The sequence below is a fragment of the Passer montanus genome, unplaced genomic scaffold (genome assembly GCF_014805655.1).
Source record: "Passer montanus isolate IOZ18808 unplaced genomic scaffold, ASM1480565v1 scaffold18, whole genome shotgun sequence".
Taxonomy (NCBI): Eukaryota; Metazoa; Chordata; class Aves; order Passeriformes; family Passeridae; genus Passer; species Passer montanus.
Genome location: NW_024365381.1, coordinates 895,658 through 921,646, shown reverse-complemented (window position 1 = coordinate 921,646; position 25,989 = coordinate 895,658). Strand labels below are relative to the sequence as shown.

General features: G+C 34.9%; 1 protein-coding gene across 4 annotated transcripts in view; it reads left to right on the top strand.

Moving 5' to 3' along the window:
• Positions 1-25,989, top strand: part of AKAP6 (A-kinase anchoring protein 6) — a 292,740-nt gene that overhangs the window by 242,768 nt on the left and 23,983 nt on the right. For all 4 annotated transcript variants that reach the window (XM_039705045.1, XM_039705048.1, XM_039705046.1 and 1 more), the window contains 3 exons: positions 4,073-4,219; positions 7,673-7,897; positions 22,752-22,967. In XM_039705045.1, coding sequence (XP_039560979.1) covers positions 4,073-4,219; positions 7,673-7,897; positions 22,752-22,967 — 588 coding nt within the window. The remainder of the gene's footprint in view (positions 1-4,072; positions 4,220-7,672; positions 7,898-22,751; positions 22,968-25,989) is intronic.

The window sequence follows — 25,989 nt, the reverse complement described above, 5'->3', positions numbered from 1 at the left end:
CTCAGTTGTATATCCTACAGTGCCATGTGACTGAAGATACTTTGTTAGCATGTGAATGACGGAATGCAGAACACCTACAAATAGCACACACTTATTCCAGTAATGGAGAAAGTTCATTGGCTTAATTCTTCTGTACTTCGTAGCCATAGCTCCACTGTGTGTTCAGTATGTCTGGTCTCTTTTCACTATAACCAACAGAAGCACCATACAAAAGTCTTACAATGGATGTCTTAATCTCTCTGTGTGCTTTTAGAGCATTATTTTGAATTCCATCATGCAGGCTTTTTTTTTTTTTCTTTTCTCTTCTGAAGTTTTATTACAACAACAGAATTCCCAGGGAGCTTTAGGGGCAAGGTTCGCATAATATTGCCCTAAAGTTTTGCTCAAGGGGTGGAATCTGCTGATCTCCTGATCATCTTTTTGTGGTGTTTCTCTTTCTGAAAGATGCAGTGCGCAGTCTTACAGAGTTGTTAACTGTGTACAGATTTTTTTATTGTTTACCAGACAGTGCACATCTACGAACCTTTCATGATGATTTCTTTCTCTGACCTCTCAGTGACTAGGCATCTTGTTCCTTAACACCGAGGGAGGCTGAAAAATGCTTGAGTTGCTCAATGTGTGCCTTCTATACCAGTTTCAAAATGGCTTATTCTTCTGGTTTCCATGGTGACAATTAACACTGTTACAAGGCATTGTTCCAGTCTCCATTTGGACAGAATTTTCGGGTGTGATTTTTCACACAAAAAATGTTTTATATAATTTTTAAAGAAAATTTAAAAAGAGGAAAAAAAAGACACAGTTTAGCATAAAGTGTCGAAAAATGTGTCTCAATCAGCCTGCCTGTATTTCTTATAATGTTTTTATCAGGGGAAATAAGGTTTTAACTTGCTTTGTTTTGGAATTGAACTTCTTTTGGCTTAAATATTTTTCCCAAACTTCTTAATGGATAAATGGTACTGCATTTATTTTAACTCCTTTCTTTGTGCTTCGAGAAGTATTGATTGTATTGAGAGAGAAGGAATAAAGGCCAAATTCTTTAACTTACATAACAATGTTTTGGATTTATTTAGAGTGTCCTCAGGAGCACAAAACCAAGCATGCATGCACATAGATCATGCTGTAAATATTCTGCAGTTTTTACAGTACATTTTGTTTGGGTTTTTTTTTTCCCCAATTTATATGACAGGTGTTGTGGGAAATTAAATATTACCCATTTATTTATTATTGTGGTTATTGCAAGAAAACTGTGACCTTAACTTGCTTAATCTCATTTTTGACTATTAAACAGTAATCTATATCATAACATCCACAGACTGTCACAATAGAGCAGTCTTTGCTCACTTAAAGCTGAGGAAAGAATGAATCTGAAGATTAAATTATCTTCTCACCACAGGATTAAGTAGTCCTACCAGACTAGGGTTGTGCAGCCCTGATAGAGCTGGTAGCTAATTTTTCCATGCAACTGCTCAGAGTGTAGGTGTTTAATGGAATAAAAAATAGCATTAGCAATAGCATCTCATGCTATCAGTTCTCAAACCATACCTCCTGTACATTAAGCTCTTCCCTTAACTTAAAATATGCACTGCATATTAAATATCCAGGAGTGAAACAATACTGACTCTCAGTCATATACCAATACATCTGATAATCAACTGAAATCTCTTATCTTTTACTGTTACTGTATAATGCATTTTCTATCAATCAGCAATTTTGTCATGCTTGTTTATACTGTAGGTTGCACGGTGACAAAGACAGCACATACATAAAACCTGGCTTATTTAGTTTTTAATGTGATAACCTTTTATAACATCTGTCACACTGTTTGGATTATGCAGCACTGAATTATTTTATCTAGTCCAAAATTAAATGAAATGTCTTCTCTTTCTAAGTTAACAAGAGCATTGTAGTGTAGTTATGAAACATGCAGTGTGTTTTATTTCGTCATCAGTCCTGCACTGCCCAGGAACATCCCCAGCCCAGGCAGCAGCCAGTGCTAGCCTGGAGCAGGTGATGAGCAGTAACTGGCTGTGCCTGCACCAGTGACACACAGCTAGAGGACTCCCTCAGTCTATTAATTCACTGACAAAAGAAAGGGAGTCGCGCGTACTGGGTTTCAGTGCCTAGCAAATTGGACTCTGGATTCCCTTTGATATTACATGTACTTATGGAAATAATTATGCAAATCCTTTTCGGCTATATCATCTTTAAATAGAAATCAGATTACATAAAGAAGATTGTAATCTTCTCCAGCAGCCATTCTAGCCGAGAAGGCAATAAAACAGGACCAGGAATCATACTTGTTGAACACATCAGTGGAATAAAATGGTGCTGCCTCTTGGGGTCCAGCCCTAGTGCGCAGCCTGGTAGGTACTGCCTACAGCTGTACACATCTCAAACCTCAGCCACAGCACAGCGAGTGTCAAAAGGCAAGTTCTTCATAAACAATTCCTTGGGTTTTACCATGCATATTCATGCAATTTTGGATACGCAGACACCTGATCAGTGTTCATTAATAATGAGAAATGGTTTAAATCACCTCATTTAAAACATTTGCTCTATGATCCACAAATGACTAATATTTGCTGAAGTTTACATAATACAAATGATGTGCATGTGTTGTGTAAATGAGAGATTAAAATATGAAACTAACAATATGCAAACATATGCATGGAAATGCTGAGAACCTGTTAGCTGAAACAGTGATTTCACACCTTTATTATTTTCTTTAAGCTGTCTGCAATTGTATTTTTGCTTTGTTTTCCTACAGAGCATGCTCTTGGATCTGGCAAAGGCACCCATGTTTTAAACATTCCTAATTTTGGTTTAATTTTTTATATTTAGCCCAGTTATTAACATTTTCAGTATGAGCTGCAATAGCAGTTTTCTTGACTGAATTTGAAGCAAAGAAAGCTTAATGTTTAGGAAGCAATTTTCTAATAGCTTTGCATAATTTATGTAAGTCTTGTAAACACCTTTGCAAGTATATGTGCTGAAGTCTCTTCTTTCAGTAAAAGGCACAATTTTGGCCATTTCAGAAGTCTCATTTCACTGAGTCTTTTCACACTTAATTAGCTTAACTATATGGAGGGTATGTATATGTGGATGCCTGGATATTATTTTTTTAAAAAAATTTACTGTACTAACTATGAAAACATAATTAACCACTATAGTAACCATTATATATAATAGTTAAGTCATGTTTTTGGAAAATACAGTTTTAAGAAAAATATTTATTTTCTAGTTTGTCTATATATTAGATCACATTTTTATAGACTATATAAATAATATAGTCCTAAATATTTAGAAAGTCCTATGAAAGAATTTCTGAAAGAAGTTTTATACCTGTTGTCTCTGTTCTTTTTTTTTTTTTAAACAATAAATAACATTGCACAAATAGAAGGTATTTTCAACTTGAAGAAAATATTGGAGTTTATTAACATTGTGGCTGTTCTCATTTGTGGGCCAGTTCACTGTTCATGTTGGTTGATGCAATAAAAATCAAGTAACTGGTATTGTGTTTTAGGGGAACTATTTGTAATTGTTTTTTGAAGGTCAAACTCACATTTTTCAGGCCCATGTGCGACACAGAAACCAAAATGGGAGAGAGAATAAATAAACTCTAGAGGAAACATAAGTATGAAATTATTTCCTTGGGATTTTTTGTTTCATTTTGGTTTGTTTTCCATGAAGAACCTCAGTGTTACTTGCTGAAGCACATATTTTAAAAATAAGACACCAATAACCTGAATGAGACAAAGGCAGATTGAGATTCATATGGGAGAGTGTTGGTGGATATTATTGTACAAGTGAATATTGTGAGAGAGTGAATATTACTATGTGTAATTGTATAATCAATTTCTAACTACCTGCATAGATGTGCCACCCAGAACTCTACGTGCTTGGTACCCAAATCTCTTATGATATGTTTTGAGAAGGTTGTGTGCTTAAAAAAATAAAATAACAAAATGTCAGATGGAGCGTGATCATAACCGGGCGCATACAATTAAAGTTTATTTTTTTATGGGAAAAACTCTCTACAGCAGCTAATACTATACATTTCTTTTCATTTTAGAGATACAATGTAGAAATGTCAATCAGGCACCCAAAAAAGATGGAACTGCTTAGTAAGGTTGAAGCTCTGAAGAAAAGTGGTGTTTTACTACCAAACGATCTCCTTGAAAAAGTGGATTCAATTAATGAAAAATGGGAACTGCTTGGGGTATTTGCATTTTTATTACTGTTTGTGGGTAATGTATACATTTTTGTGTGTTGAAGTACACTGTCTGTCTGATTTCTAATTTGGAGCACAAATATCTCTCTCTTTCAATCTACCACGTATATTTCAAACAAGCTACTCATTCTATTATAAAAACTCCATAGCCTTTTCCTCTTCTGTTGATTTTTTTTTATTCCATGCTTGTCTCCTGTCTGACTTTAATAATTTTAGTTCTTTAATACATAAAAAATGTAAGTAAAATATGCCATGTATTATGGGTATGCACCAAGTCAACTATAATGCAGTATATCTGATATACACTGACTGTCATGCTTGAGTGAATGTTAATAGAATTTATTCTGAAGGTACATGTTAGAGACATCTACTGTTTAACTATTTACTATACCTTTAAGATGAAAAGTGGGGTTGTCACTGCATATTTCAGGTCACACTGATGGCTCAAAAACAAATACACAGATTCAGTACAAATCTGCATACCTGAAGCTGAGAATACAGCCAGGATATGTTTCATGCTGCTGTATTCATCTCACTTTTGACAAAAGCCAAAAAAGTTTCATGTAATTCATTTCACGCTATGATGGGCTGGGTCTCAGCCAAAGAGTGAGATACAAGAATCTGGCAAAAAAGCAATATAGGGATTCTGTTACCCAGAGACCGGTGATGGCACTGTGCAGGAGACACTATTGTCCTATTGTTGTAAAACAGCTGAGAGAGAGAGGTCAAACTATATATTTTTCCATCCACTTCTCTCCTTAATTGCCTTCACTTCAAATCAAGGGTAAGATAAATTTATAAATTACTTTAAATGATTAATTATAGATGTGTAATATTAGCAATACAGTTGAATTGCATAATTTTGCATGCTATTATCCTAGTTTAAAAATATTTCTAATATATTATGAGTAAGATATACATGCAGTCTGCCAACAGATTTTAAATACTGACTTGAGCCACTTTAGGTGATGTGGTAATGCAATAGCCATTTCAGAGGGTGGGGCTTTTTTAGTTAAGCAGAGTTACTTCTAATCACTTGATTCTCTAAATGTGCAAATTGTCAGAAAATGTTAAAATTTGCCTTATGACCAGTCAGCTTATTACTTTTAGTTTTAATCTGCAGCATCACCACAAGCATTTGGAATTTCTTTGATCATTAATAAATTTACTGATTTAGAGAGGATTTACTAACCCAATCTTTTGCATCTGATCATGACAGCTTTTTATTTTTAAAATAATTTCAAATGTAAGCCTTACATTTATGAATTTCAGTGTATTTAATCAGCTTAATTCAGTGGCACTGATTAAAGCTGTTGGGATATAAAACTATGAAATAAGATGATAATTCTTAAGATCTAGGCAAATGGTCTTAAAAAAAATTGGAAGCCCTTTGCTTCTCAGTATGTTAAAATCAAAATATACCTCCATATTAAGTTTTGTCATTAATTTCAGCATTTACAGAAAAATAAAATGTAACTATTACAGCGTTTCTGCTAAATTCAGTTTCATGAATAATAAGCAGAGTTTGATAGAGTTTTGTTTAATTTAATAAAAACCTATGCAGAAACTAACAGCACTAGACATACTGTTTTAATTGGCATGATTACATTTTAATTGGCATGAAAAAAATTAAAGACAAGGATTTTAACTTCTAACAATGGCAAAATAGAGGGATATGGTTTTTAATATTACTTTCATCTAAGGTGAACACTGTGGAATGGAAATACATTAGAATGAAATGTCAGTGGTGCGTACAGTTTAATCTGTGAAATTTTGTCCCCTGTGCTGAATATTACTCTGTCTCAATTGCATATTAAACAACCCTATCAAGGCAGGCATTGGCATCTGCTGTGCTGACACAAATTGTGAATTAAATGAAATTGATGTCCTCTGTCGTATATTTATGAAGACGGACCATTCTCTGAAGTATTCTGTTTATGAAGAATTTATGATTGCAAACTGTTCCAGAACAAAAAAGTGGCAATAAATTCTTTTTTGTGACCCTACCCTCCAAGGGCATTGATTTCACCTCCTGCTGCTACTTTTGTTGCAGCATAAAAACAATAGCTAGTGCTGGATTCCACTGAGGGTCTTCAAATTATCAATATTTGCACCATGAAAATAGAAGGGTGTTGCCAAGAAAGAATGTTTTCAGTTATGATCTCCTAAAGATATGATTTACAGAATGCCACATAGCAGATTAATATCTGTTGCTCTAATTTTATTTGTGTTTTAAAGCTTATTTTGGGAAGCTAATTTCATTGTTATAAATTATATTCCAGTAACTTTTATAGCATGCACTTCCAACAGACAGACATACTGGGTCACCTAAAACTATATCTTCATGTTACAACAATTAACCACCACTAATTATCAGTTTAAAAGGTTATTGGATGTGAATGGCAGTGTATATTCAATATTCTACAATCAGTAACACAGATCTGGTGCTTATAATAAGTGTCAGCCTGACAGCCTCTTATAGGCCAGATAAAATACTGCTTGGCATAGGAGAAACAGGCAACAGCACATCTCTCTTCTGGTGTTAAAGGATTGCCTTTCAAAATACTGAAAAGGAAGGTAACTTTCTATCCTTGGCCTCTTCAGAATATTCATTAAGCACCCAGCTTCCACTATCAAAATGTTATTCAGTGAGTCTCTTATTAGAAATACCACTTTGAAAAGCTGGAGTAAATTAGTTTTATTAGCAATAACAGACAAACGTTTGGTCTGGTCCATTATCTCAAAGTGGATGCTTAGCACGGAGAACTGAAATTTGAATTTGGTTGCCTAAAAAGTTGGCCTTATGTTCAGGAACAGTGAAGATTTTCGGTGTCTGAATGAGTCCAACCACTGAAAACCAAACCAGCTTTTGTGACCTAACTGTTCCTCTATACAGCCTCAGGGCTACATGAATGAAAATTATAACATAACAGTTCATACCTCAAAAAATATCTCAGTCTTTCTCCAAAAATTTAAATGGTACCTTGGATAGGAGTCTGGAGAACGCAATGATTGTCATATTTTCTGTTGCTGCCTAGAAACCAGTAACTCTTATACTGGTTATATACTGGTATATACCGGTCTTATACTCTTAGCCATAAGTGTCTAAAGCCACAGACAAATTCTGTAGAGTAACTAGTTTACAAAGTTAAGAAGAATTTTGTCTCCTCTGTCCTTAATTACTCTTAGTAAACACTAATTTATAATCCTTCTAGCAAAGTCAGTGACCCAGAGAGAACAGCATAAGTGAGAAACAAGGGTAGGAAAATTGAAATGTATTGAAACAAGGAAACAAAGAATGAAATTGATTGATATTAGTCATAATTATTAAAAAAACACATCTCTAGTCATTTAACAGATTCTTCTTGTTGCACATTAACCTATATATGTTTTGGTACATAAGACTAATCTATGTTGTTTTTTTTTTATCTGATGCATTAGAAAACCCTAGGAGAGAAGATCCAAGACACAATGGTAGGGCACAGTGGGTTAGGTCCACGTGACCTGCTCTCGCCTGAAAGCGGCAGCCTGGTAAGGCAGCTGGAGGTCAGGATCAAAGAGCTGAAAGGGTGGCTGAGAGATACAGAGCTTTTCATCTTCAATTCCTGTCTGAGACAAGAAAATGAAGGAACAATGAATGCTGAGAAACAACTGCAATATTTTAAGGTAATAAAAAAACTATCATAGCTTTTGTAGAGAAACTCTGGTGGGGTAAAATATTTATCTTTTATCATAACATAATGCAATGCCTGTATATATTTAATTATATATTTTCTCCTTCATTTATGCGTTCACTCACGTTTATTTTATTGAATCCTTACAATAATATTTATTTTATAAATATTTTTTGCAAAAGAGGTCTTTAGAGGGCTAATTGCACCACGATAGTAAAAGCAATAGTATTCTTTCCTTCTGTCTCACTATAAAATACAGAAATGGTTTGGGTTGGAGAAGACCTAAAAGATGATCTATTTCCAATCCCCCTGAAATGGGGAGGGGCAAAAAAAAAAGCTGCTGAATTTTGTCACAGAAAGCTTCACTCTGAATTTCACTCTCAGCATAAGGTAATTAAGGTCTTGTGTGATCATCAGTTTAATAACCTATATCTCTGCACATATGAGTCAAGAACAGCCTATCTGAGGTAACAATTACAGTGAGCTAAATTTAGCATACTTGAGAAAACATTCAAGGTTGTGGAGACTGGGTACATGGAAAAGACATATACATGGTGAGATTTGCATTAATCTAGGCCACGTCCTAAGCCTAAGCCTGAAGATTTATAGAAAAGAGGGAAAAGATTGTAGTCACAATGCTTGATTCAGGTGATAAGCTCTTTCAACCAAAGGCCAGTGTTCAGCTTTGCAACTGACTTAGTGGAGGTTGCATGTTTTGTTCCATTCCCTGTAAGTAGTGGTTACATTCAGGAAAGAGGGCTAATTTAGCAAACACACCTGGTAGAGCTGTGCAATTTTCTTCTCTTCATAGTTTCTAAATAAACCCTCACCCAAGTCATCATTACAGGTCACTTTACTCTGCAAGTGATCTTTGACCAAAGAATAAGAAAGAATCACAAGTCATTGTTGAGCTTTAAGGGTAAAGAGGTTTTTAATTCTTTTCCACTAGTACACCAGGGTGTCTAGGGCAACAGCAGTCTCAAGGGGATGCACAATTTCTTAAATATGCACCTCAAAGAGTATGTTGCCAACACTTCTAAACATACTTTATTTTGTACAAGCATTCAAGAAAACAGCAGAAATATTATTTTCTTACCATTTAGTCATTCCTTAACTCTTCATTTTTCACTAATGATGATTAATAAGAAGGGTGTTTCAATGTAGATAAAGTCAGTGGTTTTCAGGTTCCTGAACTTGTCCATTTGAAAGCAATTTTACGTTTCTTATGACATCAGTACTATTTTTTAAATGATTTTCAGTCTTGTGCTAATGGGGGAAAACAGTCATGATGATTCTGTTTCATGTATCAGCAAACTTCAAAGCAAGCAATTAGGAAGGACTGTTGATAGACCTGCAGAACTTCACAGCAATACATGCATATTTTCCATACAAAATGCTGGACATTTTTATTTCTGTAGAATATTATGGCATTTATTTAAGTGCAGAACTATGTATTTAAAAATCTAATTTCAGGCAAGTTTTTTTTAAATCTAATTTTTTTTAATATTCATTTACGCACACACAGAGTAATACCATTCTACATATTTTGTGCATAAATCTCTCAAATTAAATCTTTTTACACATATGTGACATGATATCATGCCAAAAGCTCTAGCAATGTTAAACAGTATAGTGTTATCCACCATGATGTAGCCAGAGTATTTCCTTACTCGGTTGATTATCTATTAATTACACAAATAATACATTAATTATTTTCAAAATGGTAGCCATTAGAGTATAAAAAATAATTACCTATCAAATATGGTGAGAGCACATAATTTTGTCATATATATTGAACCATCTTTGTCTCATTAAATCTGAAATTCACTATAAGTAAGTTTTCCATTCTTCACTGATCTCCTGGGGAAGTGTATAAAAGAGAAAATGGATATAATTAACAATACTGCAATGTATAATACATATATTTGAGAGAGAACATTTAGAACATTTTCAAAAACATTAGCTATGCCACTAGTAGAAAACCTGCTGGGGTTTAGTTTGACTTACTTTCCACTTAAGAGTTTAACCTTATTACTGCTTTCACTGTGGTAAGTGAATCATTGTTTCTTAATGGAAATTTACTGTGATGCACCATCCCAATACACACAGCCACTGTACACAGGGAAACATTTTTAATAAAATAAACTCAACAATGCCATTGATTTCATTCCATAATGTTATGCTTTAAATTAGAGTTATGCCTTAGGAAAAACCGTTATTCCATTTTTTGAGGTGTTTTGCTTCCATTTTGAAATTGGAGGATGAATCAAATGTGTGCTCACATGCAGTTGGGACCCAAGATGAGAGAGATGTGGTGGGAGGAGTAGTTGTTAAATTCACTAGTAGGAAACTATTTCGACTTCTTTGTCTTTTTTATAGAAAATCATGCCATATAAATTTAAGTGTTCTTTTTATTAAAGAATTTGCTACTGCATTATTTTCTTTTGGAATAGTCCTGTGCAATAATAATACCTAGGATTTCTATAGTACTGTCCAGTCAAAGAGCTCTACATGCTGCACAGGCATTACTGAACTAAGCCCCACTAAACATTTAAGGTAGGTATTATCATCCCCTTTTTAGAAATGAGGGAAATAAAATACTTGGAGATCAAATTACTTTTCAAGGTGTTCACAGAAAGTCAAGTGTAGCCTAGCCACAGCTTCTGTTCAAGAAGGGAGAAAGACTAAACACAAGTTGCTGAGCTGTAAAGGGGGAAACCAGGGTGTCTGAATGTGGTTATTTCTTCTGTTGCAACACAAAATGTAGACTAAAATTTTTTTTAAAAATCCTTCAAATTCTTGAGCTCATCATAGTTACAAATATATGTTTATTTTATTTATTCATGCTATTTATTCCTCTTTAAGTCCTTTGAGTTCATGTTTTCTAGCTTTCTATAGAAAATGATGTGGTCAAGAACCAGAATCTTACTTTTTAAATGAAATCAAAAATTCTCAGGATAAACACATAGTTCTAGCCCCTGCAATACCAATAAGACTAATAATTGGCATAACTGATTTTTTAAACTAACAGTATACAGCTATTTTGTGGATCAAGAGAGATTTGGAGCTGTAAAGAATGAGAAGGAATAATAAAAAGACTTTGCATTCTTTCATAAAAGTTTTACCAAGTTTCATTTGACTAAGGTCTAGCCAGAAATTTATGTGCCTGTTAGCTTGTCAATAGAAGTGGCCTGCCATGTTTCTTTTATGTGTCTGGGACTTCAAAAAGCTTGGTTTTTTCTTTGCAAAATTCTCTCAAAAAGCAGCAAGAGAGCCTAAATAATTGGTCATATATTTCTGTCACTTGCAATGAAACTTAAGGCATTAAGTGTTTTATACAGAGAAATGATCAGCCTCCAAAAGTTTAGGGTTTGGCTCACAGATCAGCTACTCAAGAACAAGCTTAGACTTGTGAGTACCTGTCTGTCTCAGTATCCTTTCTCAATCATGTACAACTGGGAAAGCCTCTAGTGTTTCCAGTAAGTAGCAAGATTTATAAAGGAACTTGTTCTCTTTCTCCTCCAAACTGTGATGGGGAACAAGATTTTTCTCTTTAGAATGGGATTTCAGCAGACATTTTGTTTGGCAAAAGTAATGTTGCATTTCGTGTCATTTCCTGATCTGGTTTTATTTGAAGCAATAAGCAACATGCTATATAGAGTCATACCTGTCTCTTAAATCTTTATTTGTGTCTTTAACAAAAGTAGTCTCACTTTTCAGTAGTACTGAAACCTTGTGGTTTTCATTCACTTTAGTCAATATATCCATTAAAGAAATCAGACTATTTAATCATACAAAACATGTTGAAATTTCTTCTCATTTGAAATTTCTAAAAGTCAACGGTTTATTGAATTCCACAGCTAGTATTATTTGTTGCCATTTCTGCTTACCTTGTAAACACTGTAAATTTTGTGATGGTTGTAACTATTTCTAATGACTAGACCCCCTCAGAACTGTAAGTTTTCATCTTCCACTACATTTATGACTTAAGCATACCAGATGATGTAGTGTCATTTAAAAAAAAAGTATTTCTCATCAGCATCTCTTATTTCTCCAATGCCTAAGGCAACTGAACTTTCTGATTAAATAATATAGATTGCATTGGTAATTAATAGTCCATATGTCTTCTGATGTTTTTTATATTTACTGAAAAGTTTGTAGAAGAGTCAACACTGTACATCAGACAAAAAAACTAGTTAAACGTACTTCAGTCAAATAAAATACAAATGAGTTTAGAAGCATTTAAGATTGTGGCCAAAATGGAGTAAAAACTATTGATGTTGAATAAAGGTTTAGAGACTCAGAAATGAAAGAAAATGCTGGCTGTTCCTACTGGTGGCAGGAATTGCTTTAACCACTGCTTTCTGGATCCTTTACAGTTTTTAGAATGATGTTTACTGGCAGAGCTGCAATTAATGAATTACAGAATTTCAAGATGCATGTAACAAAGGTATGCAAAACAGTCTGCCACAGAAAGTCCAGAAGAGGTCAAGCTGGATTTAATCCTTTTCACACCTCTATGATGAAAAAAAAAAAAGTTTTTAATAAATTTCTCAAAAGGAGTGTGACTTCAGAGACCTAAAACTTTTCACAGATGAAGAATTTTTTACCCAAATTTTGTTTGGATTCAATTTTAGCAAACAGAAAGGCATACTAAATGATAGAAAACCAGATAGGATTCCAAAGTTGAATGTAGCCTAATGCCTCTTACAAAGCGAATTCAGACTGAATTTCCATGACCCACCATCCCAAAATAGCACTTCTGTGGTCCACTGAAATGGGAAGCCACATCATTATAGTAAAGCAGCTGTACATACATATTTTTTGGCCCTAATACAATACATGGTTATATCTCTAAGTTGATTTAATTTGCTAAAATATCAATGGACAGTACTCTGTATATATGAAAATACACATAAACACAGAACACTTAGATATTTAATGTACCTCAGATTTTTATTTAATATACTTATTACTGAAAAATAGTTCACTTTGTGTTTCAATAAGCTCTTCCTATTTAAGGTAACACTGATATGACATCAAATTCCCATTTAAGAATAAATGCTCTGCTGAGATAGCAGCTGTCATTCCATCATCTCATTTTGGCTGTGAATCCTGAACCATAATTCTGGGGATTTTTTTATAATGTATACTTTGTGATTAATCAAAACATCAAAATTAATCTTAAAGAATATATAGTTGTCTGAACCCTTTCCCCCCCCCTCAATTGCTCCCTTTTCTGGGACAAATGAAGAGACAGAAGAGCTCTGGACTAAGACTGGGGTGTGGGATGGAGGTTTCTCTAGTAATAGGAAGAGCTGAGCTCAGCAAAGCTCAGATACAGCAATATACTGAATGCTTTGGTGGACAGAGAATGACCTAGTGGCTATTTTTAGGGTACAAATTAATATTTTGCTTACTTCTTAGGTCTATTTTATGTACTGTCCCCTTATTTCTTATACCATGATGATTGCCCCATGAACAGTATAGATAGAGGCACATTAAAATGGACTAGCTACAGGCAGAGATCTCTGAGTTTCTTTTCTAGTAATTTGAAGGGAGAAAAGTACTTTTGGCATGCAATTAATCCATTCTGGTTTAGAAATCCAAAACCAAAAAATTGAAAATTTAGGCTATGGAGAAGAGGTACTGTACCTCAGAATAACTGCTTCTAAATGACTGAATGAACTCAGACTCACATTTTCCATTAGTTCAGATGAATCCCACTCAAGAAATCATCAGGAGTATCATTAGGACAGAGGGACTTGGGGATGAGACAATTGCAATTCCAACTTAGAACGATTTACTGATATTTGTGAGGTTCTTCTGCACTAATTACAGGTTTATTTATTTTCCAGAAAGATTAAGCCCAAATTTCTCTTTCAGTTCTCCTAGATGTGCAATAGGGTGTTCATTTGAACCATTTTGTTAACAGGAACCAGTGAGGAGGCAATTGAGTCCTTGTCTTTCTTACTGTATGGGAGAATCTATTTTTAATTCTCTTGTCATGGGTAAGCTTGAGAGACTTGAGGTCTCACTCAATTTGAGCAACACAGAAGACACTGGCCTACAGAGGAAGCTGTTCCTAACTGATATTCTTACAAATTTTAGAAGAGACCATCAATTCCAGCCTTTGGCTGAATACTACCATGTCAACTAAACCATGGCACTAAGTTCCTTTCAGGTAGCTGTAGAGAGTGATACGCTGAGCCTCCTTTCCTTCAGGCTGAACAATTCCAGCTTGTTCAGCCACTCCTCATACGATTTGCCTTCCAGACCTTTCACCAGCTCTGTTTCCCTTCTTTGGACACGCTCCAGCACCCCAATGTCTTTCTTGGAGTGAATGGACCAGAACTGAACACAGGACTTGAGATGCAGCCTCACCAGTGACAAGTAGGGAGGAACAATTACTTCCCTAGTCAATGTGATCACTTGTTTTAATCTTATTTACCAGGTTAGGTGCTGAGGGAGCTACCCTACACCTGGGAGGGGTGAACCTACCTCACCACAGTGCTGCCTGGCTCTAGTTGATTCTACTCTAAGTAGCTTCTTTTGTTGGGGACTTTTAGTTTTGTCTTGAACTGAGCCCAAAAACTGTGGGCCTGATTGTATATTTGTGCTTAACCTAAGGCAAAAGAATGTATATCCATTCTGAGGATGCACTGCTTTTTGGAAATAAGATGAACACAATTTCTGGAAAAGCCTGTTTGTTGTCCCTGTGCATATACAGATGGACATGAAAACATCACAATTTATTTTCCTCAGTTTACCCTGGCACAGCTCAACCTGTTTTTGCATCCAGGCAAAGTTTACAAAGGTGACATAAGAAAAAAGCAAGAGGAAATTTCTTTTTCCTTACTTATTACATGTGTTTGTTTTCCCTTTCCTGTTCTGAAGTCTCCAAAAGAATAGTCTAATCTATTTTATGTTTGCTGCTTTCCCACAAAAAAGGTAATACCTATACACTGCAGGACATGTTTTTCTGTAATTCAGAATAGGGTCTAAGCTTTCAGTGTATTTTGGAATATACCAGGCCCATTGCACAAGGACAGCAAAAACACGTCTACCACCTATGAGAGAACTGGATTTAGAAAGGGAATAAGTACACTATTAACATCTGAACCTCAGCTTGAGATTTACAGGTATTGATGGACACCCATGCAAGGAAGTTTTTCCTTTAAAGCTCAATATAGCTCCAAGATAGAATACAAAGTTTTAACAGTTTTAACTCTTCACTAAAAATGCCTGAAATTCATACCTATGGTTTTTAGGCAATTGGAGGTGGTTTCTTGGCATCTAATATGTGATCTATGTGGAGAAATACCTTGATTTCTTTTATGATGTAATTCTAAGTGAATTTCAAAGACTGGAAGTCAAGTTGAACCTCTATGATGCCTTACATGATTTTTAAGAAAATTTGCCACCTGTACCTGAATTTGTTTACTGTCTTGAATTTCTACACATTTAATTTGAAACTCTACTCACTGTGGTGATTTTAAAAAAAATTCAAGATGTCCCATATAGAGAAACATATTTTTGATCCGTGTAGTCCAGGATTCACTACAAAAGCAAAACACTGATGTTTATCCTACCTGTCTGATGATTAGCCTGCTTTTATTTTAGCATTTTCTGGGGGGCATAAAAATAAACCCTGTAAAATTGTGACACTTTCTGGAATATTTCTCCTTTGAATTTTTTTCACTGGAAAGATAATTTCTCAAGTTAAATGAGAAGAGGACACAAACCAAAGGCATTTATAAACACTGTGTTAGACTAGAAATATGAATACTCATGCCATTCCCTCTGGCTTCTCTATCTGAGTAACTTGGCTTATACCCTGGAACCAAGTTAACCCCAACTTCAAAGTTGGTAGTATATAGCTCTAAAATGCTTCCATTTGAAAATGAATCTAATTCCCTGTATGAAACACATGAAAAATAAGTCTTGGAAAAGATATGTTTTATTTCAGTAGGGAAGATTCATTTTCATCCAACACCATTTACTTTTATTTTTAAAAGTTATCTTTCTGTAATTGCACACTAGTTTAGAGTTAAGATAGGAGCATCTTAACAATAATGGGCACTTTTTTTAACAGATTATTGCCAAAAGTGCATTCTTTATTCCAGGGAGACACTGTAATAGATACCAGCGCTTTCGTAATGATACAAGCAATCTGTAAGCTATTATAGTTTCTTTTATAGTAACTTAATCTTCATATTGTTTTATACGTCTGGAATTTTAATAGTGTTTTTAATTTATGAAGAGGAGTATATTACATATTACTTGTTACATGGGAGCATGAGCTAAAGAACAGACCATTGAATGGTATTCTTACAAACAAATATTTTGAAGTACTTAAACAAGCATAAGGAATAGAACAAAGAAGTTAAAGAATGCCAGACAGATATAATAGTAGCTTTTATGGAATGGGTCCAGAACCACCTAATCTGAATTGTGACTGTTTTTAAATGCATATATTTTACTTCTAGAGAAAAAAGGGAATGCTATTTAAAAATAAATATTTTACTTAATATAAATATATGTAACCAGTTAATGTATTTAATTATTAAAATTATAATAACATAGAAATAATCTATTATTTTAATAATACATATAATAATAAAAAAATTCAATTATTTATTCAAATAAGTACAGATACCCATGTACCTTTTTACAGCTAATGAAAAGAATTCATTAAATACTTGCTTATATGTAGAATGCAAACCCTTATGTACATTCCTAAAGCTAGTGCAAAAATGAAATCCTTTTTCCTTCTAGTTCATTGTCATTTTTAATGTGTCTTGAAAGAGACACAGTTCTCTGGTAAGAGAAATATCATAACACTTTGCTAAGCAGTGAGTTACAGAGATATGATCAATGTAGCAATTTAGTGGTTGTAATACTATTAAAAGTAAGGCTTTTAAATGAAGAGAACCAGTTCACTATTTTGAAAGAAGTGATATTCTACTTTAAACTGTCATTCTGTATTTCTGACTTGCAATTAGATGATATTTCTAAAATGTCATTCCCAGATTCTGTTGTGACTGTCATCATAATAAAATGTGACAGGAAAGATATTATATCAATACTTTTTCCATAATTAGCATTACATTTCTCTCAAGGGTTAAGTACAAAGGTTCTTCACTGAATGGTCTGCAAGCTTTGTGCCTTTAAAATTTTTTAATATAGCCAAGACTGGTGACAACTGGGAGACAGATCTATGAACAAACCTGTTTGGAGAGAATAGTTTTGTGGTGTGTGATATATGTTAGGCAAATGAGCTTATTAGGGCTCTCATCTATTTTATTATTGGTGCCCAATTTAATAGAGGCATTTAAAAAACAATATTTCTGCCTGCGTCCTTGAAATGAAGAAGATACATTGATATAATTGAGAGCAAATGATTGCATGTTGTGCCATTTAATCATGTCATTTTTCAATTGCTGTTTTTTGCACTTCACTGCATACTTATAGAATATTTAGCTTCAATATAGATTAAGTCACACAGTATGCAACTGAGTAGATTTCCCATATTAGGTGACATATTCTTTTAACCTTGAAAACAGCAAAAGCACACAGGTTTGGCAGTATTTTTCTAAACAATGACAAGTAATCATTCATTTTCTATCTTCGTCACTTAGCTTTTTTATTTTAAGGAATTACTCCTCTATTAATATTTTTTGACAAATTGTTGGTTTTATTTTCATTCAGAACCAAAAATTCTTCTTTTCACCATCTGCTCTGCAAGAAGACATTAGCCTGAGAAGTTCTATGCATTGCCATTTCACAGATGACACTGAAAACTACATTTTACCCAAACTTTGCAAGCATTTCCTCTTTTATTTTTCCTGTTTTCCTGTTTCTTGTTTCTGTTTATTGATGTATTATTTCTCTTAGTTGTAATACTTAACAGTTCAACATTATCGCTTTTAAAACCTGGTATGCTGCCCTAGCCAAAAATCAGGCATAAAAAGGCAAATAAATTCTAAGAGGTGTAGTTTGATTGGTGTACACAGAAGGGTAACTTCCATTCTCAGATCCTGCCTTAATTTCTGCATGTGATTGTTGTGCTAAAGAACAGCAGATCTGTCTTCCATCAAAGAACAACTGGTGCAATCAGAAGTGTATCATTCCCTCCCTTACATACCCACATTATGCAAGAAAGAGGAAGAGTAAGCCTTTAACAGAGCAAGGTTAGATAGACACTTCCTCACATAGTTCTGGTCATTTATCTGCAACTGAACTTCTTTTGTGTTCCTAAAACCAGCCTGTGTTGGCCATGCATACGTAGAAGCCCAGAAATAGCACTTCTCTCAGTATACCTTGGCATTTCTTCTGGGCCTGAAAGCAGCAAGAAAATCCATCTGTGTAAATTACTGTTTCTCGTTGTCCAGCTATTTTCAAATCCCTGGCCATCTCTACATGAAAATTTAGTCCAGCTGTAGAGTGAAAACAAGAACCTTCAGATCCCATAAAAGTGAATTCTTCAAACAATATGTTATAAATGAGGCCAAGAAAACATGGTAATAATCTTTGTGGTGAATGTGTGGATTGTGTAGATTTAAGGCAACTCAACTAATTTTACAATGCATTTAAACTACTTTTAAGCATAATTAGTCTCACTGAATTAATCAAAAGTCTTAAATAGTTAATATAAACACCTGGTCAAGATTCTTGATATACCATGTTTCAGTGGCCGACTCATCCTACATCTTGTGTGAGAAAGCTGACTTCCCATACAAGTCTTTCAGTCATGCAGAGCAGATGGTGCAGCACAGCTGAGATGCTGATATGCTGCAGGAGGGCTGAGGGATGGAAACTCACTGAGGAGCTATAACATTCCTCAACTTCCCACCTTTCTATGCCTCTCATATGCTCTGGCACTGCCTAAAGCTGCACACACATTTCTGGTCACATGCCACTCACTTAGGAGTCACACAGCTAAGCCAAGCACCTTCTGTTCAGATCATGGTCACTTCCATCCCCATAGATAGTGCCATTAGCCCTTGGCTTGGAAGGAGTGTTTGATGTCATTTGACTCAGCAGGGGCTTTTCCAGATGATTTAAGTCATGGTATTAACAAGCTGTGAAAGTAGTTTCAGGTAGCCCTTTTTAGCTATGCGGGTGATAACTTCAAAGCACTGAAAATAGGAGTAGGCAGGGGGAAGTAAAGCCTTCCAAGATTCTAGCAGCATGGAGAGGAATGCTCAGTATGGGAAGCCATGACCATAAGAACATTCTAATGACTAACACCTCAATGATATCAGGATATCTGTTGTGAAGCAAATGACTCAGACACAAAGTCAACTTCATACACAGCAGTTGCAGTTACTGTGTATACTCTTAGCCTGCAGCAAAAAAGTCAAATACATTTATTTAAGTCTCCCTGCAAATAGCTTAAGTGAATATCTTTCTCCCACATTTACAAAGATTTGGATTGTGTTTACCTTTACCATAGCTCAATGGACACATGACAGTATGAGGGGACAAAATTGTAAGTGTTTAATCTCTAAATCTACACTTCACCAAATCTTCTGCACACACAGACTAAGTGAGCCTAAGTGATGCACCTCAGTGTACATTTAGATCACATCCTAATTTTCTGAACCTTCAAGTGCCCAGTAGCTTACAATAACAGCTGTAAACCATAAGACCCTAGGCTCAAGAGAGGTACTCATCATATTTCCTTACTCATCAAATTTTTAAATTAATTTACTTTTATCAAACATGAATTATAGCTTCTACATTCACAATGTAGAATTTACCTCGCAAATAATTAATTAAAGTAACTGTCATCCTGGAAGCATATTTTGCATGTGCAATTACTGTTTTTATAGAAGGTTTTTATAGAAGGATGCCATTTTAACAACAGCAAAACCTGGATGGGTATACAACACCACAGTGTATATATCATGTTATGGCCTATAGACAATTATTGTGTCCCTTTAGGACACTGAACACAAGACCCTATTACTGCTTAAAGTCATTATTGTTAGTGCTATTATATAGGGCTTAAAGATGTCTTTACATGATTAAGTTCTCTGGGTTTTAAAGTATTGTTTCTATAGCCAACTATTTCAATACACTATTAGATACAAGCACTTCATTCTTCTCCTGTTTAATATTAACCATAATATCATGTAATAAAATTGAAACAAAAGTGCCATAGGCCTAATTGTACTGTCACAGCCATGTAAATCAGAAATAGCTTCAGTAAAGCTACTGTTATTATGCTGGTGTAAAATTGATATAAATTAGAAATGACTTGGACGCTGTAGCTCTGCTTTCAGATAACACAATGTAAAGGCCTCACTTAAAGTCCCCTATAATGGCTTATGAATGCAATTCTCCTTACCTCATCATGTTAAAAGGCATTGTATCAGAAAAGACCAATATTTATAAGGGATGACTTAATCAGATAGATCAAGGTAAATTAATGTTATGGGGCCTGATTCTGAGCTATATTGACTTCTATGAAGTTAATGCAGACCTACATAAATTTGGCTGTGATTGCTGTATAACTCACCATCACTTCCCAAAAAAAAAAGAATTGTTGTTATAAAATGTAAAATAAGAACCCTGACTTTAGATAGACTTTTTGGTCCAGTTGGGTTGGCTGGTATTTTTCCTGATCTGACATTAAACTAATGAACAGCATCAGAAAGGAAATGTGCCAGACATGGTAGTTACATCAAGAACTACGAAGGAAACTAGTAATGAACTCTAGGAAAATAAATAAGGGCAAGTTCAGGAAACGCAAGTGAAAATGCAGCTCTGGTATAAATTGAATAATAAAATTCCTGGTCATATTTTGCCATAAATAGTGGTTTGGGAATTTGTCATTCACCTTATTTAAAATTCAGAAATATTAAAGGTACAGGGTTCTCTCATTACAGAAGTAATAGAATTCTAGCTATTATAGAGTTAGGGTAATTTAAATAGCTATAGAATGCATTATATCAATAAGTGGAACATCTGTATGAAATGTCCACCTGCTACTATACTACTCAGTGTACTTTACAATGAAATGTACTTAATCATTTTAAGAAGTCTTCTAATGAAGGCTTATCGGGAATAACATTTTGAACACAAATACTTTTAGGCATTAAAACTTCTGCTTTAAATGAGATTGCATTGCCTTGTTTACCCTTGTTGATTAATAAGCAATCTGTTAGGATGGCCCAATTGTGCTAGTGAAAGTGGATTAGTAAGTCAGCTATGTTTGTGAGTTTAATCATCATTTCTCTTGAAGGCTTTAAAAGAAATCCCTGTCTTTTTCACACTATCCCTATGCAAAGAAATGGTACATGTTTTTAGATGTATATACCAACCTTTCGGTTCACACTTTCAGCTTAATATTATGGATCAAGAACAGCAGCAAAATACTTCTTTGAGTTTTGACAATTCTAATTATAAATTTCAAATTTTAAAGAAACAGTGGCACAAAAACTGGAACTTGGATTCACTTTTCTATATTTTTGTTTTGCTAAGAAAATTAAGAAAAGTGTCCTGGTTTTTTATCACTTAATGCTTCTGAACAGCTTTGAGAGGCTAGTGGCTTTTTTATGCTTGCTTCTTATCATGAACTGGAAGTTTAGAGGCAAACACTCTGTCTTCAAAAAAGATGATCGTTCACATTTTCTCATGGGGTCATGCACTTTCATCTGTGGTGTCCCACAGAGGGAAACAGATATTGGCAAGTTACAATTTAAATTATCTGGAAAGCTCCCATGTGCAGAGCACAGTCCTGTTAAATTCAGGAGTAGCACAGCCCTATGATAATTACTGAATTCTTGAGCTATTCAATGTTATAAAAGTAAAGGATCTCAGAACCTGGGCTGAAGCAGTCATCCTCAAGTGCATTTCTGCCTTCTGTACCCCAGTTTCATAGGTGCTATTATTAAAATTTGTTATGAGTAAAAAAATCCTGGTTTGACATTCAGTGACAGTAGAATATAATCAGGGATAAAACCATGCTTGGAAGCGCCCCATGCCATTAACTGCTTCCGGGTGGTAGACTTCATTCTAGTTCTGGCATGTAAGATGCATTATTTATTCTGCTGCTCAACAACATTTTCAGTACAGTTTCTTAGGGTTTTGGTGGAGAACCAACATATCCTGGCTCCCATCAAGTTTCAATATTAGGGCTTAGTAGTTTTCTCCCATTGTCCGGTTTACGTCAGACTGCATTCTCAGTAGCACATACTGGAATCAGTATATGAAGTAAATGCAGTGAATTACTCCTTTTCAGGGATGATACAATTGTCACAGTTTTCCTACATTTACATAAATATGGAACCACCCTGAAAATATTTTATGATAAAAGAAAACATCTGTAAACAATTTTATACTAAATTTTCTCCTTCTGTAATGTTACTCCTGTGACAGAGCACATATGACCCATAATTTCTATTGTTTTTTCTAAAAATATACATATTCTCATTGCATGACTACAATTTTTCCCTCTTATTTTTCTGTATAATTTCTGAAGCTGATTACTGTCAGGGTAACTAATTTCAGATGTGACCCAGTTGAATGAAAAAGAAAGGAAGAATAAATGAGTCTACACCATAAAACTTTCAGCATTATAGAGACAGTTAGCTATGTATGGTATTTGTTTGAAGAAGACTGAATGTAGTGTTAGTCTGTCTGTGCTATTAAGGTTAAGACTGTATTTATCTGAAAATAAAACACTAAGCTTTGACAGAAGTATGGGAATTTATGGAAGACCTGAAAAAATATTGCAAGACAGAGATTAAGCACCGCTAAATATCAGGTAATAATTAATTAATGTTTCAGTTTGCAAAGTATTCCATGCTGACATCTGCTGTTTGTCTGTCCTTCAGTCTCTATGCTCTGAGATCAGGCAGAGGCGCCGTGGGGTAGCTTCTGTGCTGCGATTATGCCAGCACCTCCTGGATGATCAGGAGACCTGCAACCTAAATGCAGACCACCAGTCCATGCAGCTGATAATCGTAAACCTTGAGAGAAGGTGGGAAGCCATTGTCATGCAAGCTGTCCACTGGCAAACCAGGCTACAGAAGCGATCAGAAAAAGACTCGGTGAGTAATGCTTGCTTTAAAAAGGTCTTGTGGGATTTTATTCTTCATAAGAAATACTTTTTCAGCACAAGAAATACATACCCATCTCTGAGTGTTTTCTTCTGACAGAGATGTCATTCCTAGTCTTTACTGCCTGCAAGTGAATCTTCCGTTTTTCACACGGTATTGTATGGACAACATTGTTTAATAATATGAACTCACATATACATACTGTATTTGCTGGATATTTAATTTCATCATATCTGATCCCACCCAGTAAAAAAACCAATCCTCTCCTTGTGCTAAGTTGCTCAGTACCAAACAGAACTTGGCCCAGAGACATATTTCACAGATTGTAAGTATATTTTAGAAGAAGAATTTCCTGTGTAACTAAGACTGGTTTTAATTAGCATCCCAGCAGAAGATGTGTATTTCACATAGATTGCCATGAGTATGTGATTAATATACAATTCTCTGTTATTTAAATATAAGTAAAATGTAGAAATTTGCTTTTATCTCAAGGAAATGATTCCTAGGAGGCAAAGTAGCACTCTGCTTAAACCATCCATTAAGTGGCATGAATTAGCTTGGTTTTCTACAGCATAAAACTATATTATAAAGCAGGGAGAATTAAATAATCCCTACTGTAACACCATTGACTGTAATGGATGAATTGGCTCAGCATGTCTTGTGCAACTATCACACTGGTGAAGTCTGTGTACTGCAGCTACATTGACAGCAATGTATGTAGTTCTTATGTAGTTCATATACTGAAGACTCTTGGTGAGATTTGGGAATAAATGATATATTTTTTAGGTTTTTGTTAAGCAAAGCAAAGGAAAAAAAATCTGGACACATCCTTCTTAGCAATTACCTGACTAACAGTGAAATACTACTTTTGACTTGTTTTCTTTAAAGTTCCTTTACAAAAATAACAGAAGCTATAATTCTCTGGCTCAGTTAGGGTCCTACAGTATGAAGATACATAAGGCATTGTTTGGAAACTCTAGTAGTTCCTGAGTGAAAATGCTATTAGTCTAAACAGCCCAAGAAATGGTGATTTAGTGAGAAGGATGCTGTGGACAAGTGAACTGGTGAAGGTAATAATAATGTTGCTAGCCTGCCTTTTTCAAAATTTATAACATAGGAATGCTCCTCTGCTAGTTTGTTTTACTGGCTCTTTTGCATTAGGTATTAATATAGAAATGGGACTTGATGAAGGAAGAGGTTTGAACAGACTGTTAGGGCAAGTCAAAAGGGGCTCTGTATGAGGCAGCATGGAAAGAACTCTCTGAAAAGCAGATGTAGTGTTAACATTGGTTTTATAAGCATGGGATTGGTGAACTGGCAATGTAAAAAGTGAAGATAATTGAGATTGTGAGAAAATGTTACAGAAATTTCAGTGGAATTAAAGGAAAAAACAGAATTAATGAGGATCCAGAAAGAAGCTTTATGTAAATTGTAGGTACAAATTCGAAACAATACATTATGTTTAATTGAGAAGAAAGTCAAGAAATAAAAGAAGACTAATGCCATCTCAACAGTTGCAGAGAGTTTTCATGGTAATGAGTCTGGGAGAGCAAGAAATGAGAACAGAAGTAAAAGAATTCATCAATGAAATAGGCTGGGCAAGTGAATGGGTTAGAAGATAAATATGAGGCCGAGGAATAGAAAAGATTGATAAAGAAAGAAAATACAGTAGCAGAGATTTTTAATTCTCTTGAGAAATGCTGGTTATGTTTTTGCGATAGTTCCATCATAGGAACATTTTTAGTGATATTATTGTATTGCAGCATTTAATAAATTTTGTTAATGCTACACAAAATGTTTAATGATCTGACCAGCAGTAGAAGAACAGTTGAACTTTGGAGCTTCAGAAATAAGTATGTGCAGTATTTAGGCAAAAGCCAAATCAAAAAACAGAATCCTCTCAGAATCCTAATTTTTTTGTTAGAAGATGAGTATTGTTTGGTCTGTAACAGCCCAAGAGGGAGTGAACCACATTCCAACTGTGTTATCTTAATGGTAAAGTACCACAAATCAGCAGGTTTGGTTTGGGTTTTTTTCTTAGTGAATGTTTATCTCCTATTTGACTTGGAACAAAAAAAAGTTGCATTTGTGAGATATGTTAGAGAGTGCTGACAGAGGTCCAAGTTACTGTAATGAACACATATTATCTCCTTTTGCGTGTAGGCAGTGGCTGTATGGAAGCAGTTGTTCTAAATAAACTGTTAGGAGGTAATTAGACCTTGGTGCTGCTCTTGCAGCAGGAGTGGAGTCTTGTGTTTCTGTTTGGGATTACAATCGATCAGCAGTTGAGGCATAGTGGGGATATGAGTACAGAATATCACTTGATATCTGGAGGCTTGGAACTTCACAAGGTACCTGCTGCTTTGTTCCCACTTTGCCTGGGGTGGTCTGGAGTTATTTGCTGGGCTGAGCTGAGTTTCACTGGCTGAGAGGTGTATCATTCTTTCTGCTGAGAAATAGCAGCCATTTAGGTGGCTGCTCAATATGCTCATCTAATTTTCACTGTGGACTGTTTTGTTTTGGAACCTCTCATCTTAGACTGCTTTATAATAATACTTCTTTTTAAGTATATCAGCATTTACAAGTTTCTCTTGCTGATAAAACTATCCATATTCTCAACATTTAAATATGTTCCAGCCACTGCAAGATTCATGTTTCTTTGACTTTCCTTGCCCGAGTTGGCATGTTCTAACCTTCTTTGTTACTCAGTTCCTGTGCAGTCATTTCTTGGGTAGGTACCAGAACCATTTCTTCTGCTACCGTATCTCTCTGTATTTGATGGTGTGCCAGTCTTGGCACACAAACTGTATCCCTTGGTAACAAGTCTGTCTTTGTGGTTGCCCACAAAATACTGTAATTTATGAAAACAAATGAGATGTTTTTATAGCCTGGTGGCATCTGACTCATTCGTGGCATCTGACTTGCTGACAGTACATAAGATATCCCAGATAATTGTATAGCCTCAGTGCAAGAGTCACTTTCATCTTCTACTGTCTTCTAATTGTGTCCTTTG